Below are 25,508 nucleotides of genomic sequence, written 5' to 3'. Positions count from 1 at the left end.
AAAGCGATCTTGAGAAAGAGAAACGGAGCTGGAGGAATCAGGCTCCCGGACTTCAGACTATACTACAAAGCTACAGTAATCAAGACAGTATGGTAGTGGCACAAAAAACAGAAATATAGTTCAATGGAACAGGAGCGAAAGCCCAGAGATAAACCTACACACATATGGTCACCTTATCTTTGATAAAGGAGACAAGAATATACAATGGAGAAAAGGCAGCCTCTTCAATAAGTGGTGCTGGGAAAACTGGACAGGTACATGGAAAAGAATGAAATTAGAACACTCCCTAACACCATACACAAAAATATACTCAAAATGGATTAAAAAGCTAAATGTAAGGCCAGACACTATAAACCTCTTAGAGGAAAACATAGGCACAACACTATGACATAAATCACAGCAAGCTCCTTTTTGACCCAGCTCCTAGAGAAATGGAAATAAAAACAAAAATAAACAAATGGGACCTAATGACACTTAAAAGCTTTTGCACAGCAAAGGAAACCATAAACAAGACCAAAAGACAACCCTCAGAATGGGAGAAAATATTTGCAAATGAAGCAACTGACAAAGGATTAATCTCCAAAATTTACAAGCAGCTCATGCAGCTCAATATCAAAAAAACAAGCAACCCAATCCAAAAATAGGCAGAAGACCTAAATAGACATTTCGCCAAAGAAGACATACAGATTGCCAACAAACACATGAAAGAATGCTCAACATCATTAATCATTAGAGAAATGCAAATCAAAACTACAATGAGATATCACCTCACACCAGTCAGAATGGCCATCATCAAAAAATCTACAAACAGGGCTCCCTGGTGGCGCAGCGGTTGAGAGTCCGCCTGCCGATGCAGGGGACACGGGTTCGTGCCCCGGTCCGGGAAGATCCCACATGCCACAGAGCAGCTAGGCCCGTGAGCCATGGCCGCTGAGCCTGCACGTCCGGAGCCTGTGCTCCGCAACAGGAGAGGCCACAACAGTGAGAGGCCTGTGTACCACAAAAAAAAAAAAAAAAAAAAAAATCTACAAACAATAAATGCTGGAGAGGGTGTGGAGCAAAGGTAACCCTCTTGCACTGTTGGTGGGAATGTAAATGGATACAGCCACTATGGAGAACAGTATGGATGTTCCTCAAAAAACTAAAAATAGAGCTACCATACAACCCAGCAATCCCACTACTGGGCATATACCCTGAGAAAACCATAATTCAAAAACAGTCATGTACCACAATGTTCATTGCAGCACCATTTACAATAGCCAGGACATGGAAGCAACCTAGGTGTCCATCGACAGATGAATGGAGAAAGAAGCTGTGGCACATATATACAATGGAATATTACTCAGCCATAAAAAGAAATGAAATTGAGCTATTTGTAATGAGGTGGATAGACCTAGAGTCTGTCATACAGAGTGAACTAAGTCAGAAAGAGAGAGACAAATACCGTATGCTAACACATATATATGGAATCTAAAAAAAAAAAAAAAAAGGTCATGAAGAACCTAGGGGCAGAACAGGAATAAAGATGCAGACCTACTAGAGAATGGACTTGAGGACACAGGGAGGGGGACGGGTTACCTGGGACAAAGTGAGAGAGTGGCATGTACATATATACACTACCAAATGAAAAACAGCTAGTAGGAAGCAGCTGTATAGCACAGGGAGTTCAGCTTGGTGCTTTGTGACCACCTAGAGGGGTGGGACAGGGAGGGTGTGAGGGAGGGAGATGCAAGAGGGAAGAGATATGGCGATATACGTTTATGTATAGCTGATTCACTTGGTTATAAAGCAGAAACTAACACACCATTGTAAAGCACTTATACTCCAATAAAGATGGTAAAAAAAAAAGTGTATGCGGTTCAGAAACTCTTCTCATTTTAACAGTATTATGTCTCTGTAGATCTCATAATGGAAATAAATATTTGCTATGAAAAAAAAGAAATATTTGGCAATTCTGTAAGATATCAGGTTAATTTTTGTAGTCTTCAAAACTTTCCAAGGAATGTGAATTCTTATCAGGTTATAGGTTGACAACGACTGAACCTGGCTGGTTGCAGGGCTCCCCAAAACTTCCCAATGTAAGCCTTTGCCATTAAGCTACTGAAGACTATAGTAAAGAGTGGGCAAAAATAACCTGCACAGAATAGTAACCTATGTAGTTAGCATATACTGACAGGGCTGAGAATACCAAGCATGGTTTTATGACATCTCAAACTTCACACTTTTGTAGGCCATGCCAATAATTCCTTACATACCAGCACTAATGCCCCATTTCTGAGGCACCCTATAATTCCAGTTTCTCTGCTAATTCCAAGGAAGCAGAAGTTGTGATCCTAATTCTAACTCCTACGGAGATAAGGATCCCAAACAAAAATTCCCAGTGTCTGGAGACTTCCCTGTCTTCTTAATAGCAACAGAGAACACATCTCTCTCCTTCTGGGATTCCCTAATGCTGACAACTAAGACATCCCACTAAGAGAAAGTTATTATGATGGCCGTTTTTTCAGAGCCCCAAAATAACTCAAATATAAGACGCAGCAAGATATTTTCATAGGTATTTGAATTTTAGGAGAAATGAAACAATCAGAAGACAAGCAATGGGGGGCAGAGAGATTCTGTGCATTTGAACAAGCAACATACCACTTCAAGACCTAGGCATAGCCATACCATCATCTTTAAAGTTATTATTTTCAAAAACATGTCAAATGTATGTTCAAAAAATCAAAATACATAACTTCTGAGTAGTCTAGCGCAAGACAAGAATTTTAACAGATAAAACCTATGGAAATTCAAACATCAATTACAATCTTCCAATGTCATAAATTTTACATAAAATTAAAGAGATTTTCTTATACATTCTTTCATTTATAAGGTTACCCATTAACACTGCTCAGTCAATTAAAAATAGCTTTGGACATAAGAAAATTCTGTTTCATAAAGTCTTCATATTCTATTTCTGTCAAGCTAATTACATGACGAACCTGCTGGCCAGAAAAATGAACTGTTATTTTTAAAATGCCAGATAGTCTCCAAATTTCTAATCATGTCCCTTGCTTTTCGAGATGAGATAATTTATAGAAACAAATCTAATAATAAAAACATAACTGATTTTTTTAAATGGGTCCTCAAAATAGTTAGAACAACCATCATAATGACCAAGATCTCATTCTCTAAGGAAGTGCTTAAGGATGATAAATGCCATGCATTCAAAGGTGGATAACAGTAACCTCTCACCATTAACTTAGAACTTTGCAATTCTGGCATAAACCTCAGGAACTTATAACAACAATGCGAGCAAAGGCTTTCCTATCCCAGGCTACTCCTCCAAAGCAAAGCCCACCACAAAGAAAACATTTTGAGAGTAGACCCCAACAGAGGCGTCTGCCTCTAGCCCCGAGAGTTGGCACGGAGCTAGACTGGCACACTGGTATGGAAAACAGGGTAGAGCCCCACCTCACTCCGTTTTCGAGGATTTATAACGTTTTCCACATCCCCTTACAACCAGTCGCCATCTCTTCCTCCCAAATCGGTACATGAGAATAGGGAATGTTTGGTTTGCACCTGCCAGATCCTTATCCAGTTCAAAAAGTTGTCATTCTTGCTAGAATAATGTCTCAAAAATCAAAGACTATGTAATACGTAGTCGGCTCTGTTAGATTACTATTTGTAATCTTTTCCAGGAATATAATAATACGTAAATACTTAAAAAATAAGTGTGACAATATACTTAAAACATTTTATGCCAAAATATTTCTTCCTACATGTCACATGACAGGTGTTGAGGAAAGGAAAAAAGGTACCATTCTATTTAAAGTAATGAAAAGCTAAGGACTATGCACTGTTTATAGAATACCATAATAAAACAGATGATCTGTCGATATTTCAAATCAACTCTCCATGATGATATTAAATGATTTCCAAAACTTCATATAAACCTTTAAACCTGGATGTTTAATTGAGTAAATATTTTTAATTACCTATACAAAAAAATAGGTGTGTTAATTAGAAACTTCCCTTACTATAACTTTTATATAAAATTATATATAATCAAGTATTTTTAAATTAGTAGGTTATTAAAATTATACTGTTTAGTGAATAAAGTTACAAAAGGATATTAAAAAATATGAGCCCATTTTCATCAGAAAAAAATTACACACGATACATACACACCTAGGAAAAAATATGAAATGCTGTTTACCCAACAGAATATAAATAAAAATTGTGAGAAATAGAAATATTTTTCATGTTCTTTTCTGATAGATGTTTTCTAACTTTCTACAATGAACATATATTAAACTATTTTAAAAGCTTATTAATCCATGTATATGAGAACATAAGCTAGAATAAAACTGAAGGTTTCTTTTTTTAGAGACACTGTTTGTACCTACTTATTACTTCTGCAGTCCCAACTTTCCCACTAGAATCTAGGCAAAAAGGTTCAGTGAAACCAAAACAAGCCGGCAGTCCTGGCAGCGTAGAAGGCAGGGAGTGCACGTTCCTACTCTCAACTAGGGGCAGCCTGCACCGCGCACTGACTCGGGGCAGCAAACACAGAAGGGTCTCCCCTGAGAGGTCTGTCAGCTTTTCTGACAGAAGCCTGGATTAATGGTCTCTTGCAGCTCCTGTTTATTAGCAGAAAGTGTCCCCCTGAATATTGTCCAGGCCACTAAAACTCAAAATCTGAAGGTAAGGGAGGGAGGGCAACTCCCCCCGCTTCAATGGGATGGCTCCATCCCTAGAACAAACAGGTGTGAATACAAACATCCTTGGCCTGAGAACAGAGAAACTAAATGAGAAAAATTCACTGATCACCTTCACTGCAGCTATTATTACCACTATCTCTAGCTCTTGAAAAGAAAGTCACTCTGAGTAGAAATTCAGTTCAATCGGTGTTGCTGATAATATTCAGAAAAGAGATCAAGAAATTAGCTTCTATAAAAACAGTCCAGCAAACTCATATCTACACATTTATAAAAGCACTCTCAAGCCCACAGCTGAAAAGGAGAGTGATATACATTTGATACTTATAGGATAACAGAATTATGCTCATTTTCAACGATGAAAACAAGGGGTCTTCTGATAAAAAAAAGATTTAACCTTTTCTTATCTTGTATTTTCATAGTAATACGGTATCTTGTACTATAGTAATTGCACTAAGTATTCCACATTGAATAAAAATTAACAGTATGCCATTGAAAATAATCAACTACAAAGAGCATTCAGAATAAATTTTCATTAAGGTCTGATAGAATTGAAATCTTATGAGTTAAGTTTATTTGTAATTTATTTTATTTTATTGTCTTTGTGCGGACAAAGCACCAAACTATTTATAGTAATAACGCCAGCACCCAATTATACTGGAATCTAAGCACTCAGGGCACATTTTCATCCCCACATAAAACTAAAGGCAATGAAAATGCAAAATAAACCCATATTAAGATAAATATCCTCCAGGTATCTAAAAAAATTTTAATTCTATCATTTGTGATTTATACATATGATGATGCCATAACTGACTTTTTCTAAAGTTCAAAAGCTGGCTGCCATGTTAAAAAATGCTTTATTGAGAATTCTTAAATTATAACAAAAATGTCAAAATAATACGTTAAATCTATTTGAAAATATTAATCTATTTTATAGCACTTTGCAATATTGCTAACTTCTAATAAAAGAATATAGATTTAATATTTATCAAAGACTCAAACTTTATCAAGAGTACTTCAACTATCAGAAAAGGAAAAAAAAACATTCCAATAAAACAAACTCCTAATTTCACTAAGAGTATGTACCAAGATCATTCTGTAAAAAGAAAGATTCTTCCGTTCAGAGTGGTCACCTGATATACAGCAATTTGAGACAATCGCCCATAGTTTGTTTTTCTGTGGAAGAATGAATTGCTGCCAAAGAGGGGAAAGGAGATGGTTTGCCAGTTGGTGCAAAAAAGGAACTGAGCCACTCATCCACACAACAAGCACAGAAATCTCACCATCACCAAGCCAACAAAAGTGGGACCAGCAAAAGCTTAGCAACAAGCCTCTTTTCCTATCTTCTATAAAGACTGTCTCAGACTCCACATTACCCTTTTATAATATCTCCTCTTCTTTTCTCCCTCAAGGCTGCCATGCTTTGATATTCATTTCAGCCACGTTTCACCCATATAACCACGGAGAGGGCCATGTTATCTACCCAGCATTAATGTACTTCCAGAAATGCCCTCCCAAACCAAGGGACAAGGAGAGAGGTAGAAGATGAGGGATACTTAATATCATAAGAAATGCTTAAATGTCCATAGTGAAAATAAAAAATATACTTTCTCTAAAAAGCATCCAAATCAGAAAGAAAGAAGTAAAATTGTCACTAATTGCAGAGGAAATGATATTATGTAGAGAAAACCCTAAAGACTCCACCGTAAAACTATTAGAATAAACAAATTTAGTAAAGTTGCAGGATACAAAATCAATATACAAAAATCTGTTATGTTTCCGTAAACTAACAATGAACTATCAAAAAGAGAAACTAAGAAAATCCTACTTACAATTAAAACAAAAACAATAAAAATTAAAATACCTAGGAATACTTTTTTTTTTTTTGGCCACACAGTGCAGCATGGTAGTTCCCAGACCAGGGATGGAATACATGCCCCCCTGCAGTAGGAGCATGGAGTCTTAACCACTGGACCACCAGGGAAGTCCCCACCTAGGAATAAATTTAACCAAGGAGGTAAAGGAACTGTATACTGAAAACCATAAGACATTGATTAAAGAAATTGAAGACAAAAGTAAATGGAAAAAAATTCTATGTGCATGAATTAAAAGAATATTGCTAAAATGTCCGTACTTCCCAAAGCAATCTGCAGATTCAATGCAATCCCTATCAAAATTCCAACCACATTTTTCACAGAAATAGAACAATCTTAAAATTTATATGGAACCAAAAAAGACCCTGAATTGCCAAAGCAGTCTTGAGAAAGATGAACAAAGCTGGAGGCATAATTTAAAACTATATTACAGGGACTTCCCTGGCGGTCCAGTGGTTAAGACTCCATTCTCCCAATGCAGGGGAACTAAGATCCCACATGCCGCATGGCATTGCCAAAACAAACAAACAAACTATATTACAAAGTAATATAGTAATCAAAACGGTGAACGTCATTTAAAGAAGACACATGGATCAATGGAACAGAACAGAGAGCACAGAAAGAAACCCATGCGTATATGGTCAATTACTTTATGACAAAGGATGCAAGAATATACAAGGGGAAAATGACAATCTCTTCAATAAGTGGTGTTGAGAAAACTAGACAGCCACATGCAACAGAATGAAACTGGACCCCTATCTTACACCATACACAAAAATTAACTCAAAATGATTAAAGACTTGAAGTAAGAACTGAAACCGTAAAACTCCTAGAAGAAAACATAAGTAGTACATGCCTTGACATCAGTCTTTGCGATGATTTTTTTTTTTAACTTGATCCCAAAAGCAAAAATAAACAAGTGGGACTACAGCAAACTAAAAAGTTCTGCACAGCAAAGGAAACCATCAACAAAATTAAAAGGCAACCTAGCAAATGGGAGAAAATACTTGTAAATCATACACCTAATAAGGGGTAATATACAAAATACATAAAGAACTCATACAAGTCAATAGCAAAAAAAAAAACAACAACAAAACACACACACACACAAAAAAAACCCCAAAAAACACCAATTCATTAAAAAAAATGGGCAGAGGATCTAAATTGACATTTTTCCAAAGAAGACATACAGATGGCCAACAGGTATATGAAAAGGTGCTCACCATCATTAATCTCAGGGAAATGCAAATCAAAACCAAAATGAAATATCACCTAACACCTGTTAGAATGGTTATTATCGAAATAACAAGTATTGGCAGAATGTGGAGAAAAGGAACCCTTGTACACGTTGGTGGGACTGTAAATTGGTGCAGTCCAGATGTAGAGAACAAACGTATGGACACGAAGGGGGGAAAGCCGCGGGGGGGTTGGGGGGTGGTGTGATGAACTGGGCGATTGGGATTGACATGTATACACTGATGTGTATAAAACTGATGACTAATAAGAACCTGCTGTATAAAAAAATAAATAAAATTTAATTTAAAAATTAAAAAAAAACTGACTTGTATGTATGTTATAAACGGGAGAATTTTATGGTATGTAAACTGTATCTCAATAAAGCTGGTTAAAAGTTTTTTCCTTAAAATAAATAAATAAATTGGTGCAGTCACTATTTAAAACAGTATGAAAGTCTCACAAAAAAATTTAAAATAGAATTACCATATGATACAGCAACTCCACTCCTGGGTATTTATACAAAGAAAATGAAAACACTAATTTGAAAAGATATATGTATCCCCATGTTCACTGCAGCACTATTTACAACAGCTGAGACAAGGAAGCAACATAAATGTCCATCAATGGATGAACGGATAAAGAAAATGTGGTGTTTATATACAATGGAATATTATTCACCCATAAAAAAGAATGAAATCTTGACATTTGGGACAACATGGGTAGATCTAAAGGGCATAATTTTAGTGAAATATGTCAGAGAGAGAAAGACAAAAATACTGTATGATCTTACTTATATGTGTAATCTAAAACAAAACAAAACAAAAAAACCGAACTCATAGATACAGAGAACAAATTAGTGATTGCCAAAGTTGGGGGGAGCAGGGAGATAGGTGAAGGTGGTCAAAGGTACAAACTTCCAGTTATAAAACAAGTTCCTGGGGACGTAATGTACAGTAAGGTGACTATAGTTAATAATACCGTGTTGTCTATCTGAAAGTTAAGAGTTGATTTTTAAAGTTTTTGTCACAAGGAAAAAAATATGTAACTACGTATGGTGATGAATGTTAACTAGACTTATTGTGGTGATCATTTTGCAATATAAGAAAATCTTCTCAGACAAAAGAAGTGAGCGGGCTTCCCTGGTGGCACAGTGGTTGAGAGTCTGCCTGCCAATGAGTGGCCCCCGCTCGCCGCAACTAGAGAAAGCCCTCGCACAGAAACAAAGACCCAACACAGCCATAAATAAATTAATTAAATAAAATTAAAAAAATAAGTGAAAATACTGATCCCTTGATTTTTTAAAAACGAAGAGGGGGAAGACGTGTGTGTGTGTGTGTGTGTGTGTACACTCATCTAAGAGCTTACCATGGGCAAAGCACTATGGGAATTATATAAGTACTCTCATTCCTCATAAAAGCTCCATGAAGTAGACACCATTACTAATGACTCCCTTTTTACAGCAAGGAAACTGAGGTCTGAAGAATGTAAGCTAACAAAGCTAGTATTGAAGAAGCTGAGTTACGAAACCAGGTGATGTGATTTTTTAGCCCATACTCTTAAAAGGCATCACACTTACATTATTCAAAATACATACACCCTGAAAGGGGCGTGTACTCCGTAGCTTTTTGTGTGAAAGTAAAAGAAAGGTTAGTGGAAAGATATCACGGAATAAAAGACAAATTGTTTTGGTTGTTACTGTCTTTAAGCCAGGGGAATGTGTAAATGATGGTTAGGAACATAGGACTGGTTTAAATCCCACCTTTGCCTTAGTCACATGATTAACAGTTTGTTACCTAATCTGTAAACCCGTTTCCTTCTCTGCAAATGGGAATAATTATACCGATCTCACCTCTTCTTTAAAACTGAGTCCTATTTGTATTAAGATTTTTAAAAATACAAAAGAGGCTTATAATTTTTTTAACGTACTTAGTAAAATGCAACTGTTGCTATCACCCAAGTATTAAACATATCTGAAACTACTGATGGACACACCCACTTCTATTCAGAAAAGTTAGGAGTTTCTAAAAATTGTTCTCATTGTAACTGCAATTAGTTACTTGAGAATGTATCTAAAGAACATTGTTATGTAACCACTTGTCCTAAGAATGACAGAAGACTTTTGAAGAAGTTAGTATGTCAATTATCTAACTGGTTAACAATAACTGAGGTTGGATTATGTATCCAGCTCTTTGATAAAAACTATAAAGGATACATGGTCTCTGACTCCAGGAGTTGATAATCTAATTGTTAAAACAAAAGTATAAAACATAAAAGTTAATTAAAAGGAAAGATATTTATGTTTTATGATCCACAAGGGTGACAGAAAAAGATGAGTATAAACCGGAAGATAAACGTTTGGTGAGACCCTGAGCTAGCCTTTAAGAGTAATTAAGATTTAGACTGGTAAAGAGACAGGCATTTCTGTTGAAAGATAAGCATGCAAAGTGACAAAAACAAACATGATGCCCAGGGGACAAGTGAAGAGGCAAATCTAACTATTAGGATGATATGGAATAAATTTCAATTGGCACATAGTTTATAAAAGAAGTGGCTTGAAAGTCTGGTTGAGGAGTTTAGACTTGCAATAATAAGCCACTATAACAAAGTTTTTAATATAAATCTTTAAATAATATTTAAATACAGTCACATTTCCTAAATTAGAAATATTCACAGTCAAAACAAAGTATGCTTTATATTTCATTGAATTTTACTTTTAAAAAACTCCAATGTTAATAGTTTTATATTTAAGAAACTTACAGTTTAGAGGTGAATACTGAAACATCTACAGATAAAGTGAATTTGCTTTGCTTCAAGATAATGAGAGGGGAAAGGTGGGGGACCTTGAGCTGTAACTGCTGAAGCTTGATGATAGAGGGAATGTCTTTATACCATTCTGGCCACCATAATTTTATAGGCTTAATACTTTCCATTACAGTGGGTTTTTTTTCTTAATCTACTAAATTAGAGTAGTACTGGGAAAAGATCAATATTCACATAGTGATTAACTGTATTCTAATAAAACAAAATTTGTTTTTTGCAACCACTTAAACATGATAAAACACTGACTGGATGAAACAGATTATTAGGGTCTACAAATCAAAGCTTTACAAACCAGGGACTTCCCCGGTGGTCCAGTGGGTAAGACTCCGCGTTCCCAGTGCGGCGGGGGGTGCTGGGAAAGATCACTGGTCAGGGAACTAGATCCCACACGCCGCAACGAAGACCCGGCTCGGCCAAAATAAATAAATAATAAATATATATAAGTAAACATTTTTTAAGAAAAGCTTTACAAACTAAAAGTTAGTTCAAGAAATTCTGCTTGCTTCAGAGAAGCTTTCATAGCTGTTGTCAATTTTAACTCAAAATAGTTTTACTATAGTACTTATATTTTTCACTTTTTTTTTTTTTTTTTTTTTTTTTGCGGTACGCGGGCCTTTCACTGCTGTGGTCTCTCCCGTTGCGGAGCACAGGCTCCGGACGCGCAGGCCCAGCGGCCATGGCTCACGGGCATGTGGGATCTTCCCGGACCGGGGCACGAACCCGTGCCCCCTGCAACGGCAGGCGGACCCCCAACCACTGCGCCACCAGGGAAGCCCTCACTTTTTAATTTTTTAAAGTATCTTGTTAAGATATTGCGAATCAAACACAAACCCAATGCACTATTATTAAGGAGAAGTTAATAATCTTAAACCACTTTGCTTTGTGGTTTCAGAAATGTAAACTTCTGTGCAGTGACAATGTTAACACTACCCTGTAGCACACATCCCAACACAAGTTGCTACCAGCAACACATGGTGTTACCCACCCCCACCCCCTAAAAAGAAGAACGATAGCAGGGACTGATTCAATTTTTATTTCTTCCTGTTACCCACAAACAAGTAGTAATATGACATGTTTCAATAAAGCAGGCAAAATTAACCCTCTTCAGAAATAGATGACCTCCGCAACAAACTCCTGAACTCTTGCAAAGGAATCTTTGCAAAGGAATAATCTGCTTTCACTCTGGCTCAAAGATATTTTACGTAAGAGCAACTTTCTTCTCTGTGTATTTCTTGAATTTCACCGACAAAGACAAACATTTATTAAGCCCAGCAATGTATATTACTCATTTAATTATCAATGCAACCTTATCTTACAGATGAAGAAATAGGCTTAGAAAGATTAGGTCCCTTTGTGCAAAGTCCCAGTGATTACATGTCAGGCAGGATCAGAACCTACATCAATGATACCAAAGTCCATGCTCATAACCACCTCCCTATATTGCCCCCCCGCATAAAATTAAACTATGGTCTATGGTCAATGGTGTATATTATGGACATAAAGATGCTCATATAAGCTGACAAATTTAAAGCAAGCAGCAAATCTTAAAGTAGACTTAGGGAGTGATTATCTTTTTAATAAATTTCTAATTCAAGAGGATATAATTTATAAATAAAAGATTAAGTGATTTTTATTTCTTATTTTACTATATTTCCCATATAGGTTTACAGTGAGAAAATACTGAATCAGTAAGTCAATTTTAGTTTCAAATGAATTTTTCTGATATTGAATGACACCCTCTAAGTTTCACGAAATTTCTTCTGTAAATGAAAGGAAAATTTCCTATTGAGATTGAAAGAAAAAGTGGTCATTTCATTATCTACAAAGTTAAGGAACAGTAAACAAAAATATTGCTTTTAAATGTTAAAACTAACCAATTCAATCTTGGAGCAAAATGTTTACCATTACAGAGAATCAGAGGTCCTCAGAGGAACACTGATGAGGTCTCAAACACTTCCAAACAGTGAATGAGAACCATCTGGCTAACTCCATTTTCCGAAGTTGTTTGATTTTAGTAACGAGGGTAAAGGCCTTCTTTTGCATTTATGCAAACCTCCCCCTCCTCCCCGCCGCCCCCCCACCATGTTTACATGAACGGCTAACTTATTTATCTGACGTTTTCTCTCTCCTGGCTCTAGTCTGTTCATACTTACTACATTATTGAAGTAATACACAAAATTCGGACAGTCCAACAATGACAGTCTGGCAAGTTAGTCTGCAAAGCATCTTGGCATGCAAACATAAATGGTCAAAATATTTTCCTGTTAGCGGTACAACTCGCCTAAACCTCACCCAAACAAAGAGAAAATGAAGAACTTAATAAAAATGCCCATAGGAAAGTCTCCTTGGGTGTTTTGGAAAAGGGAGGCTGCAGCCAAAGTCCCCTGGGAAAATGTAAGGCTTTTTATTTTTCTCCTGGATGCCTAGTCAGTTGGCTGAGCCGTGTGTGTGTGTGTGTGTGTGTGTTTGTGTGAGAAGTGACCCTGCTGTGTATGTGAAATGACCCTGCTGTGTATGTGTGTGTGAAGTGACCCTGCTGTGTGTGTGTGTGCGTGTGTGAAGTAACCCTGCTGTGTGTGTGTCTGTGTGTGTGTGTAGGAAGTGACCCTGGTCTGAACTCTGCTGAGCCAGTGTGTGTGTGTGTGTGTGTGTGTGTGTGTGTGTGTGTGTGTGTGTGTGTGTGTGTGTGTGTGAAATGACCCTGCTGTGTGTGTGTGCGTGTGCAGGAAGTGACCCTGGTCTGAACTCTGCTGAGCCAGTGAAATGCGGGTGAATTATCGATCTGCCGTGGGAATCGGATCTCTCTAGGTCTTCCCTCCTCTACTACTTGCCAGCAGCAGGAACCGAGCGCCGAAATGCTCTGACTCCAGGACAAATCACTTGGGTCACCTCGGCGACACTGTCCACGCAGCCCCCCGCCCGTTTCGCCTGCGAAGCTGACGCAGGTAAGCGCTTTTAATAATCCCCCTGTGACAGACGTACGAGCTACAGGGTTTCACTGCTGTGAAAGCGCCATCCCGAGCGCGCTTCCAACAGAACGAGACCCTCGGCACTGAAGTGCACACGGCTGCAATCACATCCCTCACCAAATCCATTCTTCCCTGAGACGCGACAGCGTCACACATGGTGGCACTTACAGCACACGCACACGGGCCCGCACCTCTCTCCCGGCTTCTCTTAAGACACATTTGGAGCAACCGCTGACCCACACGGTCACACACGCACCCCTGCTATCCCCATCATCTCCTGCCCCACCGCCGTACAAAGCTTGCGCAACAGCAAAGAAAATGAAGCGTGGGGGCCCCCCAGTCCTGCTCACGGTCTGCCCCCCAAAGTTTCAAGTGCACGCTGCGCGCCCGCAGCCCAAGCCCCCGGCGAGGCGGAGAAGAAAGAAAAGGGGCGGGCGCGGGGTTCCGCCGGCAGGCGCCCCGAAGGGGCGCGCCTCTGGGGGCCCGGATTTCCCCCTGTCCTCCCCCACCCCCAGCAGGATCCACCGGGCGGAGCCCTCCACGGCCGCCCGGGAACAATGCCCCGGCCCAGACCCCCGCCCCGCCGCCCCCACTCACCACCCAAGTCAGCGCCCCGAGGCCGCCAGCTCCCGCGCCGCTGCCGCCGCCGCCGCCGCCCGCCTTGGCCATGGCGCGCTCCTCCGCTCCCGGCCCGAGGCCGCCGCTCCACCTCCCGCGGGCCGCCCAGCCCCGCCGCTCCGCACCGACCGCGCGCCCGCCGCTCTTCTAGCGGCGCCGCCCCCCGTGCCCCATCGCCGACCCCGGGGCGGACGCCCGGCCGAGCCCGCCGAGGAGGCCTCGCCGCCCGCCGCCCTCAAACTCGAGGCGCGCGGCCGCGGCGCCCGGGCCTGCGCGGCCGCCGAGGAGGCGGCGCCGGAGCAGGAAGCGCGGAGGCCGGCGGTGGGCGGCGGCGCTGCTTCCTCCCCGCCGGGCCGGCCGAGGCCCCGAGCGCGGGCGTCCGAACGCGGCGGGGACGCGGCGGCTCCCTGTCCTTCCTCAGGCTCCGCGGAGGCCGCCCTCGGGGAGCGGAAGCAGGGTCGCCGCCGCCGGCGCCTAAGCCGCTTGTGTCGGCCGCGCCACAGCCCGACTTCTTCACATCTACTCGCCGAGAGGGACAATAAGCGGAGCCGCCGCGGCCGCGGTCGCCTCCCTCCTGTCCGGCATAACACCGCACACACTCGCACCCCGGGGAGGGCTGGGGTGGCCGGGGGAGGGCGGGCGGGAGCAGCGGCCGCCCCGCTGTCACTCACGCCGCGGCGCCCAATCGGCGCCCCGTCGGCCAACCTATCGGCCAATCCCAAATTCCCAAGCCCCCGGAGGGGCGGGACCCGAGCGGGAATCGTCATTGCGGGTAGCAACCGAAGGGAAGACTTGGGGTTTTTTGTTTGCGTGTGTGTCTGAGGGTTTTCCGTTTGAAGGCAGAGCAGGGGCTGCAGTCAAGGGTCATTTGAGGGCGGCAAAGGGAAAAGGTCGACTTGGCCTTGGGTCGATTTTAATCCTCCGACCGCGCTGTTTACTCTAGCCCTGAGGGCGAAGCCCAGGCCCTTCCTTGCCCGGGGCCGTGGGAGGGGGCGGGGAGGGGGCGGGGAGGGGGCAGGAAGCAGTCGGGAGCCGCCGTCCCAAAGGGAAAGTATTTTTAAAGAGCGGTTGTAAACCGCAGGCGGGACGTTGCAGATCACTGGTGCAAGGAGGGCCCCGTGACCCTGGCCTCCCGAGGCCCCGAGTGGACGCTGCTGTGGAAGAATCCTCTGCTCAGACCTCCCCTCCTCCATCTCCTCCCGCCCTTTCCTCCCCTCACCGCGAAAGAGACCCGGTGTGTTTCAAGAAAACTGCTTTTAAAAAACTTAAATGATACGGGACGCACAGAGAACGTTCCCGGGAAAGAATGCCGGGTGGACCGAGGGTTCCGAGTCTACTCTTTGTTGACCTTCTCTCTTTTCTGAACAATGAGGACATGTCACTGTCACGTTCCATTCTCTTCTGTCCAGAACCGTGCCTTCTGTCTCTAAGAGTACGTTTAATTCTTTAATGTCCCAGTGCACGCACCAAGGAATCATGTCATTCACATCAAAGCTTTCTAAGGAAGAAAATCACCCACACAGCCGCAGCACGGTCTGGCAGAGGAAGATGGCCTGGCTTTGTCCTGCTTTTGGATGGCAATCCATGCCACACTCCGCCACCCTGTACCAGGCTCTGCCGTGGGCTCCAAATAAAACCGGGGCCCCTGATTTCAAGTCACTGATAGCCTGACTTGTGAGACAAGCTAAGAGGGAGTTATCACCAACATGCTTACTTGAGGGCATGAAGTGCTATCAAATCGTTGGGACAAGAGAGCTTTTTAAAAAGATGAAAACCTTATTGCTGCCTCTTGAAAAGGTGTTTTTGTGAACTTCCAACTGTGCATTTCCTCTCAAGGGAAAACAAATGTCTCGGGTCACAGCTTTCAACTGACTTCTGAATCCTAAGAGGAGGAGAACTCTGAAACATGGAAATAATTTAGACATAGTTTTTCTTAATTAGCTCTCTAGCGGCCATATAATTTTGGCATATTTGGGACCTTAGTTCAGAACAGTGAAGCCTTTCTTTACCTTGAACTTGAGGTGCCAGCTTGTAAATCAGACAGACCAGGGTCTAATCTGGGCTCTGAACCTGATCAGCTAAGTATTCCTGCCTTGGTATTTAACTTCACGGACCTCTGTTTGCTCCTCCTTAAATTGAGGATTTTTGCTCTTGTACTTACTCTGTCTTTACATCTTCAAAGTACACATATATTCTGCAAGTTTGAAAAGGGGTAAATAATTTTAAGGGCTCTGAGGGGTTGTTTTTTAATAAAATAAAAGATATATGTGTTTAATAGAAGCCAAGCTATAAAATATATAGCCATCTCTTTTTTTTAACTTCAGTTTTCAAAGCTCTTCAGTCTCAAATTTTCAAATGAATAAAACCATAGTCAAAAGTCAGATGGGTTAACTAATGGAAATTCACGTTCATCTTTTCACTTGCCTTGTACATGAGGCACTGAGGTCTTTAGCCTTCGAAGCATGAAGACCCTCTAGTAAACGTAACTTGATTTATTCTTATGAAAATACTGACTTACCTAAAAGAATCACAAATAAAGGAGCTGTTGAATATAAATGCAAATCAACAGTTTAAAGCAGAGGTTCACCATGAAGGGGACAATGTAGATAGATCACAAGCATCTCCGCTCCTGAAGACACGCTGACCTGTTTCACTTCCTGCAGCATATATTTATGATAAAAGTGATTGTGTTGAACTTCAGTGCAGCTTTCCCTTCTGGGGTTTTGTCAAGTAACTTCCATTTACAGAGTAATTATTGCAATAATTGCCATATTAAAAAGCTTCTATGAGAGACCATAGGCAAAACATTCTCTGACATAAATCGTACCAATGTTTTCTTAGGTCAGTCTCCCAAGACAATAGAAATACCAATGAAAATAAACAAATGAGGCCTAATCAAACTTACAGACTTTTGCACAGCGAAAAACAAACAAAAATGAAAAGACAACCTACAGAATGGAAGAAAATATTTGCAAAACACGTGACCAACAAGGGCTTAATTTCCAAAATACACAAACAGCTCATACAACTCAACGACAAAAATAAACAACGCAATCGAAAAATGGGCAGAAGACCTAAATAGACACTTCTCCAAAGAAGAAATACAAATGGCCAATAAGCACATGAAAAGATGCTCAACATTGCTAATTATTAGAGAAATGCAAATCAGAACTACAATGAGGTACCACCTCACACCGGTTAGAACGGCCATCATTAAAAACTGTACAGATAAATGCTGGAGAGGATGTGGAAAAAAGGGAGCCCTTCTACACTGTTGGTGGGAATGTAAGTTGGTACAGCCACTATGGAAAACAGTATGGCGGTTCCTCAGAAAACTAAAAATAGAATTACCATATGATCCAGCAATCCCACTCCTGAGCATGTAGCCAGACAAAACTGTAATTCAAAAAGATAAATGTACCCCTGTGTTCACAGCAGCACCATTTACAAGAGCCAAGACATGGAAACAACCTAGATGTCCATCAACAGATGAATAGATAAAGAAGATGTGGTACAGGGACTTCCCTGGTGGCGCAGTGGTTGAGAATCCGCCTGCCAATACAGGGGACACAGGTTCGATCCCTGGTCCAGGAAGATCCCACATGCAGCAGAGCAACTAAGCCAGTGTGCCACAACTACTAAGCCTGCGCTCTAGAGCCCACGAGCCACAACTACTGAGCCCACGTGCCACAACTGCTGAAGCCCACGTGCCTAGAGCCCGTGCTCTGCAACAAGAGAAGTCACTGCAATGAGAAGCCTGCACACCACAACAAAGAGTAGCCTACGCTCGCAGCAACTAGAGAAAGCCCACGTGCAGGAACGAAAGATCCAACGCAGCCAAAAATGAATTAAAAAATAAAAAACTATGTGCTACATATATACAATGGAATATTACTCAGCCATAAAAAAGAATGGAATAATGACATTTGCAGCAACATGGATGCAATTAGAGATTATCATACTAAGTGAAGTAAGTCAGAAAAAGACAAATACCATATAATATCACTTATATGTGGAAGCTAAAATATGATACAAATGAACCTATCTACAAAACGGAAGCAGACTCATGGACATAGAGAACAGACTGGTGGTTGCCAAGGGGGAGGAGGTTGGGGGAGGGATGGATTAGGAGTTTGGGGTTAGCAGATGTAAGCTTGTATATATCGAATGGATAGACAACAAGGTCCTACTGTATAGCACAGAGAACTGTATTCAGTATCCTGCGATAAACCATAATGGGAAAGAATGAAAAAAAACATGTATCTATATGTATAACAATAACTTCACTGCACAGCAGTAATTAACACAACATTGTAAATCAACTATACTTCAATTTAAAAAAATCTTCTATGTCAAGGTTTGTCTCGTTTGTAATATTACTTTATTCATGCATTTATTACATTTAAAGACTTAATTTCCACCCCATGGCAGGCACCAGCCAAAATGAAAAATTGTAGAAATCAAAGTCAATTCCATTAACTGTCAAAATAAAGGCCTTTATTTAATCAAGCTTTCTGAATAGCTTCCATGGGAATTTATCCTAACTACTTTAGAATTTTTATTCTTAGATCTTATGTCTCCCTATTACAGCAATCAAAAATATATTAAATGTCTGCTATGTGTTAGGTACTCAGGACCTAAGAATTCAAGGTTATAAGGATGTAGTCTCTGCCTTGAGTTTACACCTCGTGCAGTGTAGTTTTGAGCTAAGCTTTTCAGTAAAAAAGCAATTTATATGCATCCCTTTGCTATTTAATAAACAGTTTACCTGATGTGTCACACCTTTCATTGAGCTTAAACACAGCAGGTATTTTAATCAATAAATGATTGATTTGGGCTTCCCTGGTGGCGCAGTGGTTGAGAGTCCACCTGCCGATGCAGGGGACATGGGTTCATGCCCCGGTCCGGGAAGATCCCACGTGCCGCAGAGCAGCTGGGCCTGTGAGCCATGGCCGCTGAGCCTGTGCGTCCAGAGCCTGTGCTCCACAACGGGAGAGGCCACAACAGTGAGAGGCCCGCGTACCACAAAAAAAAAAAAAAAAAAAGATTGATTTAACTAGGATAGAAACTCAAAACTATACTTCTAGATACCTGGCAAAGTTTCAACAGAGTTTCCACTTAAATCATGTCTTGTTCCAACACTGAGGTTCAGTTGGGAGGTGAGGGGAGAGGTGCTAATCTTTAACCCAGTGAGCATTTAAAGAAGTTAATATTTGAATTCAAGATTCAGTGTCTGCAATTTTACCTCTCCCTTCCTCTTATTGTGTTAGGTTTTATGGATCATAAATATATAGAAAGTTGCTAGGCAAAGAAGAAGAAGAAAAATTCAGTAAACTCAATAAATGGTTTTCCAGATAATGACTATTAAATGTTTTCAATGTAATTTACTTTGTTATATCAGTATTTCTTTAGAAGTATATGCTCAAGTTAGAGAAGAAAGCTACCACCAATGTAGCCTTTTGGGTTTCAGCATTTCTATAGTAAATATCATAATAAGATTATTAACTCTGCTTTTTGAGACTAGTTGCTCCAAATATTTTCTAACTATATTTTTACTTTTATACCTAGGGGCTTCCCTGGTGGCTCAGTGGTTGAGAGTCCGCCTGCCGATGCAGGGGACGCGGGTTCGTGCCCCGGTCTGGGAAGATCCCACATGCCGCGGAGCGGCTGGGCCCGTGAGCCATGGCCGCTGAGCCTGCGCGTCTGGAGCCTGTGCTCCGCAGCGGGAGAGGCCACAGCAGTGAGAGGCCTGCGTACCGCAAAAAAAAAAAAAAAAAAAAAGTATATAAGCACCAAAAGTAAGAGGTGTTTATTGATGGCAGAAGACATTAATGACCACCACATTGCTGAGTATTATCATCACTGAGAAGACAGATAAAGGCTAAAGGTCTTCAAATTTCTACCTATAATAATTATAGCAGGTTCATCTTGTTTGCCTTTTTGATTTGGAGGAGTTTATTTTGATTGGTTTTGGCGAAGCAAGCTATGCTGATCCTCTGGTGATGTCTCTAATTACTTGTACAGATAGAAGGGACATTTTCCCTTATTTTAAGTGATATGGACCAGGCCTCTCAATTACTCTACTAAATTATGTAATATGGAAAGCATAATTAGCATATGATTGGCATATAGTTAAAAATGCTGTACTTGGGCTTTGAAAGGGTGTACCATTAGGTTTGGGCTTTCAAAGAAGCATTTTGTTCTAAGCAAACCCCATCTTGGGGAAGCATTAGATGCCGTCATTCTCCTGACCTTCACCCACAGAATGTGATGTGATCCTAGCACGCATATGGCTACGTTGTATTAGACGTCTCTTTAGAGTCATTGGATCGAGTGACTCAGTGAGTTTATAATATTCAGACCTAAAGAAATAAGATAGCAGTGGCTTTCCTAACTCCACTGTTTGCATTTCAGAAGAGCTAGGAACTCGGATGGTACGGGGCTGGAAGTACGAGAAATACCTACACCAGAAAAATCTGAGATGGAAAGCCTTCAAGCTACAGGGGTTTCAAAAAAGATACCTGTAGGTTACCCAAGGTGATAATTAAAAATCAGAACTTTGAAAATATCCCATCTTTTAGTGTGCCAATTAACAAAAAGCAACCATTCCCTACTTAAAAACAGCTAAGCACAGATTAGCCCAGATATCTTACGTAACTGATATCTTTGTCTAATAGCTTTCTTCTTTACTTCAAGAGTGCTGTTTGAATGTGGAAATATCCAGAAGCAGGCCTAAGATGCTGACTCTTTAAGGAACGTATTTCTGATTTAAACGTTGTTTGGGAAAAGTCAAAGAACAAGACCGGTCTGTTCAGTAAATGGTACACTACCTAGTGCTAGCCAGTCCTAGAAAGCCTGACACATAGGAGGTATTCAGTAAATAAGTTCTCAAAGAATGACTTTGAGGCATATCAAAAAGTTCCTCGAAGCAAAACATCTCACCCATCACCGTGATGGTGCTGAAACTTGACCAGGATCCTTAAGTCTTATTTTTTCGAGTGTTTTTGGTTGAATACCAAAGAGGGTAAAGAACCTTAAACTTTATCCGTTAACAGATTATGAAGAATTAGTTAAAGCATTGTTCTTCTTTAGGAATGAAAAGCAGGATGATATGAGGAGGGAAAGAGGAGAGATTATGGTACCAGGGAAAAGAACTGGGGGTGGGACCAGAGAGGGATAACAAAAGCATCCAACTGACTGAAACTGAGCAGAGAAAGTGAACACGTTCTGTCTGTGGAAGTCCATGAGCTGTAGCCCAGCCAATGCTTATGCTTCATTTTATGAAGAAGGAATAACCCCATTTATCGAGAACCCTGCTATCTGTTTAGTACAGTACTGGGCAGGCACTTCCACACATATCAGCTTAATTAACTTTCAACAACCCTAAGAGGGAGGCATTATCATTCCTATTTCACAGCCAAGGAAATTAATTGTCATAGAAAGCCACAGAGCTGAACAAGTGGTGGAACTGAAATTCAAGCCCGAGCCTCTCTTTGTCCAAACCACACCCTTCTGTCAGAGTGCCAGGTTGGCTGCCATACTTGGCAGTGGAGCATCTTCCGCAATGTGCTAGGAAGCTGGCAATACTAGTGAATAAATCTGGCCCTTGGTAAAACCCTTCGGTTGTTACATTTTATCATTGAACTATGGTGACAAGCATCCACAATTTGTAGGACTGACTAGCACTTCTCTTGGACACTAGCCTGAATCTGCTTTATCCTGCCTTGTTACAAAATAAGCTGCTTTTTGGAGTCAGTCCAAAGGATCAAAGACTACCTGAGGTCCAAGACCCTGTGGGTCCAGGGACATCTCTCCATGTGCATGATTTTAAAACATATAATATAAATCCAGTGTTATGATCATAGAAGACACTCAAATAGCTAACTTTCAAAGGTAGCAGGGAGAATGCAGAAGTACCAAGGGATTGGACTCTTGGATTCACATTTTGGAGAGATTCAAATTCATAGTAAAAGATACTTAAAGCAGCATTAAAAATTCTGAGTGTGCAGTCATACAGGGAAGACTTGTTTCTGGACAAGCCACCTATGATAAGAATTATTTGCCTTTTTATAACCTATTTTTATGTATTTCATTTTTTTCATCTCCCATTCCAGCATTTTGCAAATAATGTTTCCCAGTATATTAGCTCCCTGAGGCATTAACAGAGATTTTGGAAATTATAAATCCCTGAAACCATGCACACTATTGTGTAGTACCCAAGCATAAGAGATTCATCAGATAACATTAACATTTTTTGTCTCAGAGCAAGCTGCCATGAACAAGTTAAACTTACTTAGCCTTGAAACTATTTGCAGGAATATCTATTAACATTGTTGAATTTTTGTTTCAATGAAAAGACTCTGGGAAATGCAGCTACTTTTTATATTATTTCTGTTATTATAACATGTTTGTTTTACAAGTATAGAAAGTGTAAATACAAAGCAAACAACAAAATGACCCCATAATTCCATCACTCAGACAAAAATTCTACTCCTAGGTATATACAAAGAGAAATGTATACTTATATGGACCAAAAGACACACACAAAAATGTACATAGCAACACTATTCATAGTAGCCCCAAACCAGAAGCAATCCCGAGTCAATCAGTGGTGGGACGGATGTAACATTTGCATGCCATGGAAAACTGTCCAGCAATGACAGTGAGTGATCACTGCTCCACCTACCAGGAATGAGTTTCACAAATGTAATGTTAAGCTAAAGAAGTCAAACAGCAAAGAATATATACTGTATGACTCCGTTTATATAAAATTTAGCAACAGGCAACACTAATCTATGATGGTAGAAGTCAGGATGTGGTTACCTATGGGAGGATTCTGGGTGCTGGTAATTTCTATTTTTTGAACTAGATAGTGAATCTATCATTCTGTTCATGTTGAAAGTTCATCCAGCTGTACATATTGAATTACTTTTCTAAATGAACATTATGCTTTAATTAAAAAGTTTACTTTAGGCTTCCCTGGTGGCACAGTGGTTAAGAATCCGCCTGCCAATGCAGGGGACACGGGTTCGAGCCCTGGTCCGGGAAGATCCCACATGCTGCAGAGCAACTAAGCCCATGCACCACAACTACTGAACCTGCACTCTACAGCCCACGAGCCACAACTACTGAAGCCCGCACGCCTAGAGCCCGTGCTCCACAACAAGAGAAGCCACCACAATGAGAAGCCTGCGCACCGCAATGAAGAGTAGCCCCCACTCGCCGCAACTAGAGAAAGCCCGCGTGCAGCAATGAAGACCCAACGCAGCCAAAAATAAATTTAAAAAAATTTAAATTACATTAATAGAAACAGTTTACTTTGGGGAATTCTCTGACAGTCCAGTGGTTAGGACTCCGCGTTTTCACTGCCAAGGGTGAGGGTGCCCTGGTCAGGGAACTAAGATCCCACAAGCTGCACCGTGAGGAAAAAAAACCATTTACTTTAAAAATGTTGTATCACCAACACTTGATAGAAATAAGGGTGAGGGTGTGTGGAAAGACAGGCTCACTGATGCCTCTGAGCTGATCACTGATTTAGAAGATTTGTATCCTGAATGTGAAGTGGTAGGAAGACCCTTACCAATTTATTTCATATGTTTCCCTTTTTATGTGTGCCATCCCCCCCCAAAAAAATGATGTAAGATCGAACAGTTCTTTCAATAAGCACAAAAGGAAACTTATGTGATTAAATAAAGAATGCTGCCACATCTGAAACTCTGCAAATCATTAATGAAATCTTTTAATTACCATATTCACTTGCATACCTTCACTTCCTAAACTCCCTCGATTTTCGAGAAAGAAACATAACATTGTCCTAATAACAATAATTATAACTATTATTTATTGGCACTTACTATATATTGGCACTGTACTAACATACTTTAATTCTTACAGGAACAGTATGAGTTAGGAATTTTCAGAATTATAAAGGTAATAGCTTACTGGGTTGTATAAACCCAGTAAAAAGTATGTCCAGTAAGAAATGCAGACACTCCTTAGCATGCCTTTTCCCCATAGATATCAGTGATTAACACGTTGGTATGTGTCCTTCCAGATCTTTCATATGTATGTGGAAACACACACATGCACACAGCAGAGAGGTAGTAATAAATGAGATATTATAAATATATCCCTGTGAGCTGCTTTACTTAGTGTCTCCTGGAAATCCTTCTACGTCTGTGCATAGACCTCTCTCATTCTTTGAACGACAGCAGTGATTATTCAACCATTTCACCATAAGCAGGCACTATGGACTTTTTGGACTGGATGATTCTTTAAAGACCTGTCCCGCCTCTCGCCTTCCAAGATGGCCCATACTCGTCTGTGGAGTGTATATCTCCCTGGGCCCCTCTCACTTTCCCAGATGCCCCCGTGCCCTGGAGCTGCTCTCACTCTCTGAGCTGGGCCGCATTCTGTCTATGGAGTGTGTATCGCTCTTAATAAATCCACTTCTGGGGACTTCCCTGGTGGCGCAGTGGTTAAGAATCTGCCTGCCAATGCAGGGGACACGGGTTCAAGCCCTGGGTCAGGAAGATCCCACATACGGCGGAGCAACTAAGCCCGTGCGCCACAGCTACTGAGCCTGTGCTCTAGAGCCCGTGAGCCACAACTACTGAAGCCCGCGTGCCACAACTACTGAAGGCCACATGCCTAGAGCCCATGCTCTGGAACAAGAGAAGCCACCGCAGTGGGAAGCCCCCGTGCCCGCCACAACGAAAAGCAGCCCCCGCTCGCCACAACTAGAGAAAGCCCACGTGCACCAACTCAGCCATCAATAAATCAATCAATCCACTTCTTACCTATTAGTCCCTCACTGAATTCTTTCTGTGACGAGACACAAAGAACCTGAGCTTCATTAAGTCCTTGAGACCAGGTGTGTGATTTTAAAAGACAATGGGTTCAACCCCCAGTCTGGGTTTTGGCTGGCTTCAAGTCCCATCTGAGTTGTGCGGCTTCAACTCCACCCTAGAAACGGACGCCTGATGCTGGTTTTAATAATGAGCTCCCTTCCAGCGCTGCCCTCACTTTGGAGTGGGCAGGGGGACACGGATTTCAACAGTACTTCCGTAACCCAGCAGGACCCCCTGGGGCCTTCCCGGGACAGACCCCCTCCCCCGTATCCTCTGCTTTAGCTCCTCTCTGAAGTACCTGGATAACAGCCTCTGATGCACTTTTCCTGAATTGTTTCACAGATGTGAAAATCCCTCACCAAATGGAAGAAGGTACTTGATACTTGATGACCAGGAGCACGTAGCCCCCAGGCCTCCGGAAGGCTGAGGATTGATAAC

General features: G+C 41.2%; 1 protein-coding gene across 4 annotated transcripts in view; it reads right to left on the bottom strand.

Annotated features, from left to right (window-relative positions):
* The window catches only part of TOP2B (DNA topoisomerase II beta), a 104,093-nt gene that overhangs the window by 52,432 nt on the left and 26,153 nt on the right, over positions 1-25,508 (bottom strand). For 2 of the 4 annotated variants that reach the window (XM_060149505.1, XM_060149507.1), the window contains exon 1: positions 14,200-14,297. The exons of 1 other annotated variant lie outside the window; for it this stretch is intronic. In XM_060149505.1, coding sequence (XP_060005488.1) covers positions 14,200-14,271 — 72 coding nt within the window. In that variant the 5' untranslated portion in view covers positions 14,272-14,297. Of the gene's footprint in view, positions 1-14,199; positions 14,298-25,508 lie in introns of those variants that run through there. One more of the 4 variants, XM_060149506.1, reaches the window with a different exon arrangement.

Source organism: Lagenorhynchus albirostris, chromosome 5 (assembly GCF_949774975.1).
Source record: "Lagenorhynchus albirostris chromosome 5, mLagAlb1.1, whole genome shotgun sequence".
Lineage (NCBI taxonomy): Eukaryota > Metazoa > Chordata > Mammalia > Artiodactyla > Delphinidae > Lagenorhynchus > Lagenorhynchus albirostris.
Note: the sequence above shows the minus strand (reverse complement) of the source record. Positions and strands in the feature narration are given on the sequence as shown.